This window comes from Melozone crissalis, unplaced genomic scaffold, assembly GCF_028551555.1.
Source record: "Melozone crissalis strain CALT ecotype California unplaced genomic scaffold, PUWL_Pcris_2 ptg000002l_1, whole genome shotgun sequence".
Lineage (NCBI taxonomy): Eukaryota > Metazoa > Chordata > Aves > Passeriformes > Passerellidae > Melozone > Melozone crissalis.
Genome location: NW_026535780.1, coordinates 2184756 through 2197715, shown reverse-complemented (window position 1 = coordinate 2197715; position 12960 = coordinate 2184756). Strand labels below are relative to the sequence as shown.

The window sequence follows — 12960 nt, the reverse complement described above, 5'->3', positions numbered from 1 at the left end:
AAGGGGAGGGGAATGATGCATCTGACTCTATCTTATCAGAAAGCTAATTAATCACTTTATTATACTATTTTATTCTATGTTATATTACACTATGTTACATTACATTTAAACTGAATTTTCTAAGCACTCAACTGCACTTTATTGCACATCTTTTGATTGTCAGCCAACAGTCCCAACACACACACAAGCTTGGCCCTGATAGGCCAAGGAAACAAAACACCATGACTTTGGGTAAAAAATCTCCATATTGCATTCTACTTTTGCACAAATATAGGCACAGCAAATAAGATAAGAATTGTTTTGATCATTCTCTGAGGTTCAGAGAATGTGAATCCCAGAAATGCTCTTGGGAAAATTGCCTTGATTTTCTCTGTGAGGACAAAAGTGTCTACAAGTGACTTTACATGAAATACTTGAGGAATGGTGACACTGCCTGGACAGAGTCCGTGCAGCAGACAGGAAAGCTGAGCAGGAGAACTCTGCTGCCTGCTTGTGCGGATTTTCAGCAGAGCTTTCCAGTGCAAACACTGACCAAGCTTGACCATTTTGCTGCTTGATGAGATGTGACAAGCTCACAGCCCAGTGCAATAACACTTCAGGCTACACAGCTGGGACTCAAGGATACTTAAATTCTGTTCCTCATTTCCATGGATCCCAGCTAGGTATGCATCTCCAGTGATAATATTCCTAACTCCTTGGTATCTCTAGCCCATTAAGAGGTAAGTTTAATACAATTTCTCAAAGCTTTGACCTTTGAGCAGTGCAATTTATTATATGTGCTGCCACTGGGCACAAAGATGAGTCTAAGTGTGGTTTTCCAGTCAGTAACCAAGGATTTCCATTCACTCCTCTGTTAAATGAGGCCATTAAGAGAAATGTAACTCACTAGTTTATGCTGCTGCTAGCAAGGGAAAATTGCTTTTTAATCTCTGACCCCTCAAAATGAAATTGTACCCTGGAAAGAGGTTCTGTTAAACAAATGAATTAGAAAAACAAAAGACAGTCTGTGATTTCCTTCTGCCATCTCTGACTCATCACAGATCAGACTTGTTCAGAGCTTTCAAAGAGAAAATTCTTGCCTTTGAAATGCTGAATGCAGGCCACCATAATCAATGCAACTGATATTCTTAAAATAAGAATATTCTTGACTTGGAACAGCCCCAGAGCTGCATTCCACCAAGGTGAACACTCAGTAAAATCTGTGTCCTATCTACTCATCTTCTCACCAGAGAAAACAGATTCATCACCAATGGCTCACCACTAAACTCGCTCCCAAGTCTTTCATATCACAGCAAAACACAGAATAGTTTGGGTCAGGTGGAACCTTAAAGATCATCAAGTTCCAACCCCCTGCCATGGGCAGGGACACCTTCCACCATCCCAGGTTGCTCCAAGCCCCATCCTTGGACAATTCCGGGGATGGAGCAGCCACAGCTTCTCTGGGAAACTTGTGCCAGGGCCTCATCACCCTCACAGGGAAGAATTTCTTCCTAATATCCAATCTAAACATGCAATCTGTCAGTCCAAAGCCATTCCCCATTGTCTTAACACTCTGCCCTTGTAAAAGTTCCTCTCCAGATTTGTTGTATCCCCCTCCAGGTACCTCAAGGGCCACAATAAGTTTACCCTGGAGTCTACAACAAGCTTATACTTGAGTCCTCCCTTCTCCAGGCTGAACAATCACAATTCTCTCAACCTTTCCTCACAGCAGAGCTGCTCCATCCCTCAAATCATGTTCATGGCCTCCTCTGGATTCTTTCCCTTCTCTACTCATCCCCTTTCCACTTCCTCCTTGAATGGTTTGTGCTTAAATAAAAAATGAGCTCATGGTGGATAATTTTTATTTTTTTTCTCCCAAAATTTCACAGTTGGTGTTTTATAATAAAGGGAAGAAAAAAAAAAAACAAACTAAGGTACTACCTGGATCAGGCATCTCCCCCTTTTAGATGGTACAAATGAAGAAGTGATCTGCTGTGATTAAAAACAGCCTGAAAGATTTTACCTTTACACACAGGAACACACGACATCCAAAAGCTCTAAACAACCCCTTTCTTAATAAATATTTGATCACACAGATCCATTATTTACAGAAAACAAAGAGAGTTTTAAATAAATGTTGCGGCTCAGACCTTGCTGAGGTTAAGTTGCTGGATTCTCACAGTTCATTTATCACACAGACTGGCGCTGACTCAAACACCACTTCCCACGGAAAGCAGCTGTTTTGTAAATGGCTGCATTAAAATACAGTAAAAAAGCAGGCAAAGGCAGAAGCTGCTTCAAAATAAAGCACTCTACAATCTGAAAACTCAGCCTGTTGTTTACAGGGAGCCAGTGAGCAAGGAAAAAAGGAGGCAGAAGTTTTATTCCAACCAGCTGCTGCTGGTGAAGGGTCTAGAGCACGAGTCTGAGTCTGATTGATGCCTTGAGAAGGCTGACCTAGAACAGAGACTGACAGAGCTAAAGAATAAAGTAGGGATTTATTAGGAGGCCTCAATGGATCCACCTTGGGTAGCACAAGAGCCCAGCCAGAGCTACATCCAAGATGAACCAAAAATGGTCCCAAAATGCACAACCAGTCACGGGGTCTCACAATTTTGAAGATCATCTCCTCCTCTTCACTGTGGATATGCTCTAAGACCTTGCCTTTTGCTGCCACTAAATAATTTTAACCTTAGTTTTATAATTAAGAGCCAACTGGCACCATGATTGTACCCTGACCTGTTCAGGAGTCGTGCAGCAACTGCAAAGTCATGAGGAACCAGCATGGTTGGATTCTCTTGATGCAAATTGAGGCCATTTCCCCTTAACCTGTCACTTCTTATCTGGGAGAAGAGACCGACCCCCACCTGGCTACACCTTCCTTTCAGGGAGCTGTAGGGATTTATTAGGAGGGATTTATTAGGAGGCCTCAACAGATCCACCTTTGGCAGCACAATACATGACCGGTCACAGAGTCTCACATTTAATATGTTCTAGTACATTTGCATATTGGAGTTAAATGTCCAGTTACAGCTCCAGCCCATGAAGTCCCATCCTTTTTGGTTTTCTCTCTTCATTCTGTGTTGTTTATGCTCTTGGGCCTGAAATTTGGATCAGTTGTCCTTGGCCCCCAGCTAGAGCAGGAATTTTGTCTCTCTATTCTGTTAAATAGAGAGACAATCTCTATCCCCTAATATGAACCTCAGAATTACACACTAAAGCAGCACAGACTCTGAAAAATATAGAAGCTAAAACCTGAGGCATGATGATGAGGAGCAGCTGAGGGAGCTCAGCTTGGAAAAAAGGAGGCTCAGGGAGAACCTTCTTACTCTCTACAGCTCCCTGAAAGGAAGGTGTAGCCAGATGGGGTCACTCTCTTCCACCAGGTAAAGGGGGAAATTTCCCCAGGTTAAGGGGAAATGGCCTCAATTTGCATCAAGATAATCCAACCACGTTGTTTCCCCATGGCTTTGCAGTTGCTGCATGACTGCTGAGCAGGTAAGGGTGAAATCATGGTGCCAGTTGGCTCTTAATTATAAAAACTAATTTTAAAAATATTTAGTGGCAGCAAAACACAAGGTCTTAGATCATATCTACAGTGAAGAGGAGGAGATGATCTTCATTATCACAATATTTATGAGCAACAAGTGCTTTGAGAGTATACCATGCCAGAAAACTTCAATGACTCTGAGAAGCTGATTTTTGAAACTCAAATTTTCTTTTGTTGTTAAAGTACCAATGAGTTATTTGAGCAAAAGTTGAAGACAGTCCCTTATCAGTAGTCCCAAGGCAATAAGATCTCTGCAAATATCACAGATTTATGAGGCTTTTTTTTCCTCAGAGCTCCAGCCTTCAAAGTGTGTAGCCATGAAAGCCAGACCCAGGAATTGCTTCATTACTGGAAAAAACCTCATTGTTCTTAGACTACACAAGTGGGTCACTGAACTGTTGTTTGCCTTTCAATGCCAGTGAATCCAAATTAGCTTGACTTCCACAGAGGATATAGGGAAGGAAAGCAACCAGCATGAATCAGAGCAACACAAGCAGCTCTTCCAAAACAAATAAGCTTCAGCAGTCAGCACACAGAGTCCTTCAGTCAGTGAGGCCAAGCTGAGCTTAGGCCAAACTTTGCATGGAAAAAAATCAGAGCAACTGGTTTAATGTGCACCCATGGAGTCTGTGTTGGTTTCTTCTCCTTCCTCTCAATCCACCTGCACAAAGCTCTGAGCAAAGTGAGGAAAGTAAAAGTGCTCATCTCCACACAACCACCCCTTTGGTGTGATGTCCAGCCCACCTAAACTAACCTCAGGGGCAGGTTGGGTGTCTAGATATTCCCTTTTTCCTAATAAAGAGACATTTGGATTGATTTTCCATGGAATATTTGTAGTATAATTGATATAATCTCAATTTAATGGTCAAAGGAGAGAACAAGCTTTTCCTAAGAGGCAGCCAGCAGACCTCCCTATGTCAGACATCTCCTGTGGGATGAGACAAGATGTGCTGAAAGCAATTCCTCCTCACGTATCATGGAAAGGAGGTTTAGACACTTAAACACCCATCACCACCAAACACAGTCATATCTGGTCCAATAAATCCCTCTCTTCCAAAGAGCAGTTTGACCCAAGTTAAAATCGGTGTTTTGAGATGGGTGGGATGAATCATTTTCTCTGGGGGCAGGGAAAAGGAAATTTCAAGAGGCAAATCTGGGCTGTTGGTATTAATGGCAGGAGTCATCATTCCTGCTCAAGGCCCAAGAGAAATGAGACCCTCACTGAAAACAAAGACATGGAAGCAGGACCAGTGCAGGTGAGAACTTCTACTGGCTTCTCCCAGCCACATTTGTCTGCCTCTCAGTCATTTTTCAAACTCTTATTTTCTAGTCAAAGTAGGATAAAAAAAGTCAAAATTGTCACATTTCTGTGACCAGCAGGGTTTTCATATGGAAAAAAAACTTCCTTTTTGTATCAAAACTCAACTCCTATTGCTTTCATCTGCATTTTAACCCTGTGTGTTCCCACAGATAATGCATCGAGGCAGCTTAACTGTGACTTGTAGTAAAAAAAAAGTTTAGGCAGAAACAATTATTTTCCAATTATAATTTAAAATGAAAGAAAAAGAAAATCTGCTTTTATATAAGTATTCCAAAGCTCTGACAGCTCCCACTAATCTTTTAGAGTTTAGATGGGGCACATGAGAATTCACTCAAAGTAATAAAACACTGCTGTTAGCACACACATCTCAAGAGGAAGGAGCACCTTACCAAATTTAAAATGCAGACAAAGGAGCTCCTTGTGAAGATATTTACTTCTTTTTTAAACATTTCTAGCATTTCAGGGAAACTAAATGTCTTATTTTCTAGTAGCTAAGTAAAAACAATTTACTGGTTCTTTGTTATGTTAATGTGCAGGTTGGGACTGGTTCTCCAAGTTGTATTGTTGAAGTGACTGCATGGGTTACAGGCAAATATTATGCTAAATAACCAGCCACTGAATCATTATTCCTGACAGAAATCCCTCCATTAAGTTCTACAGAAGGTCTTAAACTCAAATGTTTCAGTGGTGTTGACATTTCTGATTTCTCAATTTATGCATGCATTTGTTCGTAGACTAATAAAAACACTACACTGACTAATAAAAATACTGCCTACACACACACACGTTTATATACATATAAACAGTAATAAATAACAAATGTTTGTAAGCCAGGCTGCATTTACAGGATAATCACACTGTAACATAAGTAACAAGCAAACACACTCATGAATTAGCAGTTTAACATGAGAAGGAAAACTGCCCAGTAAGATTTAAGAAACAGTTTGTGCCTTTGGTCCCTGAGCAGCACAGATGAGCACAGATGGAATTTGGAGCATGGAAAGCTCTGGCAGGTCCCTTAAAAGCAGCTCACCCACAGGGCCATCTGGCTGATGGCTCTCCCAAACCCATCCCAGATATTTCCTAATCATCCAAAACCAGGCAAAACACCAGGAAGGACGGCCTGCACTCACACTGTATTATCCAAATGTCTGCAAGGGGCACCAGCCTTCCTCCCTGCAGCATCCCTGAGGGCTGTGGCACCAGGGACCCTCCTGTCCCACCATGGGGACCGTGCCCCTTTTTGTGTAAGATGAGCAGATTTTGTGGCACACAACACATGAGGCAACTTGACCAGTCCCAGGCCAGCAGTGGAAGTGACAAAAATGTCACTTCATTTTCTGTTCATGGTGACACAGAGGGAGCTGGGTTTATGTTGGAACCCTGGTTGCTGCGAATTTTAGACTTTCTGTGCTGACAGGCACTGACCCCCAAGAGAACATGCATTTAAACTGAGGCTGTGGAGAAGGCTTCCAAAATTGAATGATAGAACTGAGATTATGGGTGTGGAGTTTGAGTAGAAGTGTAATATCTCATGGTGGATGTCGTGGTTTGACCGGAAATGGGACATCTGGGATATTTTGTTTTGCTGTGATTACCAATGGGTAATTGGAATTTAAGATGGGCAGTTAGTTTGACCAGTGGGACATTTGGATCCGCCTCTTGAGACTACGAACCCAAGGGGTTAAAAGCAGGGCTCTTGGCCTTCGGAGTCCTCTTGGGATTTCCGGCGTGAAGAAGTCTCTCCCCCGGCCCGGTTGCTGGCTGGGCTGGGGGAGGGGAAAGCCACGTGGCCCATCTACGGTAGGCCCGGGTTCGGAGGAAGGGTGGCAGACCCTTGAGCGGCCAGTTTATTCCCCCCCCCCCCAGAGAATGCAGCCCGTGCTCGAACTGTATATCTTGAAACTTGATATCATGTGCCGGCAGGCAGCACGGCTGGGAGGAGAAAGGGGGGGGCAGCGGGCAGTCCGGCCGCCTGGGAGAACTTTTAACCCTTTGGGGAATGAAGGCTTCGCAGAACATTGCCTTTCCTGGGAAAGGGACAGGAGTGGAAGATGAAGGAAGAAAATCAGGCCAGTAAGGAGGGTCTGGCAAAGGGAGAAGAGAGATGTTGAAGGAATGGAGGAAGACGGAGTGGCAGTTTTTGCTGGACTCTTTTTTGTTGTATTTCCATGGACTGTTTCCTGGTGATGCAGAGGCTGTATTGCAGGGGGAAGCGGAGGCTCGGCGTCAAGAGAGTTTGGTTTTGAGACCCCTCGGCCCCAGGGGGTATAGAAGACATGGGGGGGACAGAGGTCCCAGGGATGTGACTGTGCTCTGCTTGGAACGAGACGAGGCATTCTTAAAAGGCCCTGATGGCAGGCCCCTGCCCCATCCCATGCCAGGTGGTGAGAGCACCTCGGCATGGAAAGGAGATGTCACGAGATAGCAAGATACCGGGCGGATTGCTGATTGTGACAAGAAGTCCGTGGCACAAGGAAGGACTCCGTCTATCCCTTATGAGCTGAAGATTTGATTTTTTTTTCCAAAGGGTGGTGCCAGACCGAGTGTGGATAATTTTTTGGGAAATGTAAATGTGTTTGGGAATTTGGTGGGAGAAGGATAAGGAAGTGTTTCTGTGTAGTTTTCATTCTCCTTGTTTTTTTCCCTGTGTGTGTGTAGGTTAGTAATTGTGTGTGTAGTTTAGTAATTGTGTGTGTAGTTTAGTTAATAAACTTCTCTTTATGTTTAAGTTGGAGCCTGCTTTGCTTATTTCCTGGCCACATCTCACAGCAGATATCAGGTAAAAGGTATATTTATGGGGGCCTTGGCTTTGCCAGGCCTAAACCATAACAGTGGAAAACTTAGAGTTTAAAGTTTTAGAATGCAGTAATACGTATATAAAGCAAGATGGAGGTTTTAGGAAGGAGGCTGGTCCTTCTTCACCTTCTTCTCCATGGGTTTGGATGGTTTTGTGCAATTGGATTAAAAAATCCTCATTTCGAGCCAGGGGTGGTTGGTTATTGGGTTAAAAGTAAAAATAATTTAGGTGTCATTTCTTAATTAGAAATTTATCCTTAAAAAGCCTTGTAGAAAGAGAGATGGGTCTCAATTTTCAGTTTGTTATAGTGAAGTGCTGTAGAACTCAGGGTTTGTGAGACTGCAACATAAACAAGAACTAATAAACATCTGAGTCCGAACAAGAAATATCGTCTCACTCATTTAATCCCAACCCTGGCAAAAAAGAAGCAAGGACTCTGCAGGTTTATACACATTTTTCTGGTGATCCACATCCAGTAGGGCACAGGACAGTTCCCTGTGCTCCACAGGAGATCTGGATTGCACATTTCCTTTAGCAGCCAAAGTTTCTTAAGTGATTTTGTCATTATGGGCTTGTTTCAAGTGCAAGAGAGACTCTGTTTTCTCATGTACACCAATCAGTTCATATTTATGCCCCTGGCAGGGGTTGCCTCGCTAAAACTAGCTTTATCTTTTTCCTGATGAACATATCTGAGGAAAAAGGGCCTCCTGTCTGGGCAGGCTATTTCAGCAGCTCCTGCTGGCTGAAGAAAGCAGAGCCTTTAGACTGTGCTGCATTCATTTTCTGCCTGACTCCTCTTTGACCTTCTTAGCCAAAGTCATCATTAACTCATTTGCAGCTTTGCAATCAGCTCTACAGTCAGGTCAAGTATTAAATGCATTCCAGTTTCATTTTAGACTTCATGTAACAAGTTATTTTCAAAGTGAATGCAGGATTACATGCAGGGTGACGCACATTATCTTAAATATATATACATTAAAAACCAACATGGAGCCAGAGACAGCACTTATTTTCTGCAATATCAAAGTTCTACAAAACTCACCCTTATTACCCTAAATTGGGACAATGTGTTTCACCAGAAAATGAGCTGTAGATAATTTTAAAATCACGTCACTCTATTGCATCAGAGTAGAATGCCTGTGAGCTTTTCTCCTTTGGTCTGAAAACGACCTCAGCTAAATTTTGTCAAAATTCCAAACACATGGAAATCACCAATTTATGCTTGAGGAAAAAAGAAAACTAGCAGGTTTTTCTTCTGTCAGTCAGAATGCATATGATAACAATTTTTTGATTGTTCATCCCCCCATCCCCCTTCATCCCCCTAGAAAGTACTAACTATAACCATCAAAGAGTTCTTTCTGGGCAAGCTGTTTTCAAAAAGATTAATGTTTGTGTGTGTATGTGTTTGCGTGTGTTTATGTTTTATTCTTGATCCAATGAAGAAAAAAAAAAAAAAATCACAAAAAATTCCCTCAAATTGCTTTTGAAAAGTGCTGAACACCACCACCACAGCCATTATTCACCAACCACATCACGCTGTTTGACAACTCAACTTGTTTTCTTAAAGTACTGTTGCCTGATTATAGGGAAACACACCAAACAGAAGCACATATGCACTTAAATGATGTGCTTTTTATGGTGTCTTTCCAAGAACAACAGTAGCTAATTGTTGACTTTCCTACTGGCAAATGTCTGTTTAATATGCAGATTTCTTAATGACTACTCTAAAGCAAATTGGCTGTGCTGTGGTAATCTAATCATACATATGTATATATCTATATTTATTTATAAAAAAGGTTTAGAATACTTAGAATATGCTTTATAATCTTTCCAGGTAGCACAAATCCATGTGCCCAGTGGTTTACAGCTGCCAGGTGTTTTGTTTATTGTAAATACTATCACTGAAAGCATTTGTAGGGTTTTTTAAGTCCCACTTACTTGGTGCTGACTTGCTTTTGCCAACTGCTCATTGGCTGATTCTACGTTGGAAGAAGAGGCCTCAATGTTGGCTTCAATGCTATCTGCAAATTAAAAGAAGATAATTACAGGGTAATTAAACCAAAATACAAAAAAAAAAAATTACAAATGACAAATTAAACCAAAAAACAAAGGTTTTACACCAAGAGCAATTCAGCAATTTACTCATGGGCATAAAGAGGGGAGCAGCCTCTTGTTTGTTGCATTTCTGCAGGGAAGTAGAACCAACACCCATTTTGATGAACATCCAACCCATCAGTCAGAGGCAGAGTGACTGACAGCTCTCCTCTGATGGGATGGAGGTTGCCTCTCATCCCATTCCTTCTGAAATCAATGGGAAGAGTGACAGGGAATCCAACAGAAAGTGCCCAAGACTGACAAATTTACTGGATTAAATTACAGAAGGGACATGGCACTTGAAATTATCTCATTCTTAGAGCTCAGGTGAATTTTATCAAATTCATGTGAATCCATGTGGGTTATTGACCATGCCCAGGTGTCTGCTCTTGATCAAATAATCTCAGACAATATCACAAAGAGCAAATCCACGGAGCAAATTCCTCCCACTCTCCAGGAGTTGATCAGATTAAATAAACGACAAGCCAAACTCCTGGATCACATTTCCAAGCTGCAGTGGAGGTCTGTAAAATGGCTCAGATTGAGAAAAATTGCTGGAATCTACAATGAAATGAGAAGAATCTCACCCTACATTGCTATGTTTGGCACTGGGGGAAGCCTGGATGAACCAGAGGGAATCAAAATGAGACTGGAAAAGAAAGATTATCAGCTACCCATCACAACTGGCAGGTCCCCAATTCCACCAAAATCAAATATTGACTCCTGACACCTATGATATAAAACCTACAAATAAGGTTTTGTTTTTCCAGCAGAAATCTTGGAAATCTCTACCCCCAAGAGATGTGCAACCAATAATTTCTGCTCATAGTGGAAAAGGATGTGCCCTTGGTCTATTTCTTGATCAAATTGATGGTTTTGAACACAAAATAAACCACAGAGTGCATGAACTCGATCAGGAGAACTCAGCCTCAGGTAGAAATTGGAGAACAAAGTTGCAGGGATTTCTCTAATCCTTAATAAAATCAACTGAAATTCTTCAATTAATAGTATAAGGAGTTGGATTAAGACATGCCACAAAAGATTAAAGCAATTTATTCTTTAAGGTTCTAAAGGAAAGAACAGGAATTAATCTTGCCACTTTTGTGGTGGACAAAGAAATGAGGGTTTGCAGATAATTTGTGGAAAGTGCTTGCATTCACATTTTTGCTGTTTTTAAATGAAACAGAGTTAAAGTCTGTTAAGGTAATTATGCACTTAAAATAAAATACATTTTTAGAAAAGCAAAGAAAAGGAAAAAAAAAAACCACAAACAAAAGAGAAAAAGAGCAAAACCCCAAGTACCTAATCAATGTAACAGAATTTGGTCATGTATAAAGTTCCTTGGGATCTTAGTGCAGACACCCTTCACTGCTCAGCATCTCTTAAAAGCTGATTGGCCTCAGAAAAAGAATCATTTAGGCAGAGAGGAGCTACAGAGGAGAAATGTATTAAATATATCCTTCTAAAACAAGAGTAATCTGTCTGCACATCTCCTGGGGAAGGAGGAAATCATAGAGGCAGCTTAATTTAGCTCCCTTAAAAGGCCCCCCAGAGGAACCCAACACTTTCCTCTGCCTGCAGGGAGGCCTGAGGAGATTTGCCTTTGTTAGATAAAATTAAACACTGTGTACACCCCTTTAGTGCTCCCTGGAATGGGAGAGCCACACATTGGGCAGAGCTTTTGTGAACATCGTCTCTGTTTTTCCCAGCACAGGCTTTCCCAGGTAAGAAGGATGTGCTCCTTGTCCTGGGTGAGTTGATGTCAAGTCACAGAGGGAGCTTGGACCCTGGTGGAATTATTTCTGCTCACTCCTTCTGCCAGTGGGGGAATACCAGCCTTGGAATAAGCAAAGCTCCCATTTAAATCCTATTTTTTGAAGCAACTTGTAATCCTAAGGCACAGGGGAAAAACTAAGACAAACAAAAAACCCCACCAATCCAGCTCTGAAACTCTACAATAAATATGTAAAGCAATTTAGGCAGATATTTCTGCTGATTAACACAGGGAAGCGAGGAGAGGAAAGAGAATTTGGCTGAAATCACAGATAAATAAGCAATAATTCAATGATGTTAATAAGTCAATGATGAATATGTCACTGATAGATATTTCATGGAATCTTTGCTGAACAAGTGATGGTTCACAGCCTTGCCTTGGCCACTTTCAGGCTCCTTCCCAAAGTACCTCACTTGGGATGGAAAAAAAAGGATGGCAGGGTCCTCAGCAGGCTGAAAAACCCTGCTGGAGGGATCTGCCTTTTCCTTTCCCTTTGGCATGAAGGGACAGTGAGTTTGTTCCCAAACAGATGAGATAATCCAGCCCTGGGTCCAGAATTTCTCAAAGAAACTGAATCCCACAACAGCTTTCTGTCTTCAGACTCTGGTGACAAATTTATTTTACAGTTTGAGAACAAAAAATCCAAAGGGGATGCAGTCGACATTTTGATAAACTCAGGGATAGGGTTGCACCAAAGCAGATGGTGTTTGCAACCAAACACATCAGAGAATTAGGAAAATATTTGTAATTTTTCATCTAAAACACAGTCTTGCAATAGCAGTAGTGAAAGTGACAGAGCTAGCCAGGCTTTAGATTCAGTTTTTTATGATTTTATGACACATTCATCACACAGAGATGGAAATAATGATGACCACAAGAGGTATCTTTCAATTCCAGCTATTTATCTGTGTCCTGAGATCAAGCCCTTCTGATGACCATTTCTTATATGGGAAATTACTGGATTGAGAGTGGCTGGAGTGGGGGTGATGCCCTAATCTTTCAAGGAATCACTCACATGGCCTGGATTTTTACAGCAGCAACAATGGATTGGTTTCACAAGGCAGAATTTCAGCTAAATCACTTGAAAGACAGGAAAGTGAGAGCTCATGAATGAGAATTTTTAAATGCTCCCACTTGGCAGTAACCAAAATGGGCCCCTTCAGGTTTTCATAGTATGCTTTTATTTTTAGCACTTTAATAAGCTTAACCCTCTTTTATGGCTACAACTTCTGGCTAAAAATAATCAATATAGCACACTGAGAGGCACAATAAAAAGAAGAAGAAAAAATTTAAAAAAGGAGTATTTTGGTAATGCATAGAGGTTTCTTTCCTAATTAAAAGCCAAGTTTGGAGGGAAATTGCTTTCAGCATGAAAATGAATTTTGCCCATTTGAATTGCCATGTACTTGGAAAGTTTTAAGTGTCATTCCACGAACAAAAGG

The 12960-nt window shown here is 41.5% G+C and overlaps 1 protein-coding gene across 4 annotated transcripts in view; it reads right to left on the bottom strand.

Moving 5' to 3' along the window:
* Window positions 1-12960, bottom strand: part of TSNARE1 (t-SNARE domain containing 1) — a 470571-nt gene that overhangs the window by 163858 nt on the left and 293753 nt on the right. For all 4 annotated transcript variants that reach the window (XM_054295392.1, XM_054295260.1, XM_054295195.1 and 1 more), the window contains exon 12: window positions 9589-9671. In XM_054295392.1, the coding sequence (XP_054151367.1) occupies window positions 9589-9671 (83 nt within the window). The remainder of the gene's footprint in view (window positions 1-9588; window positions 9672-12960) is intronic.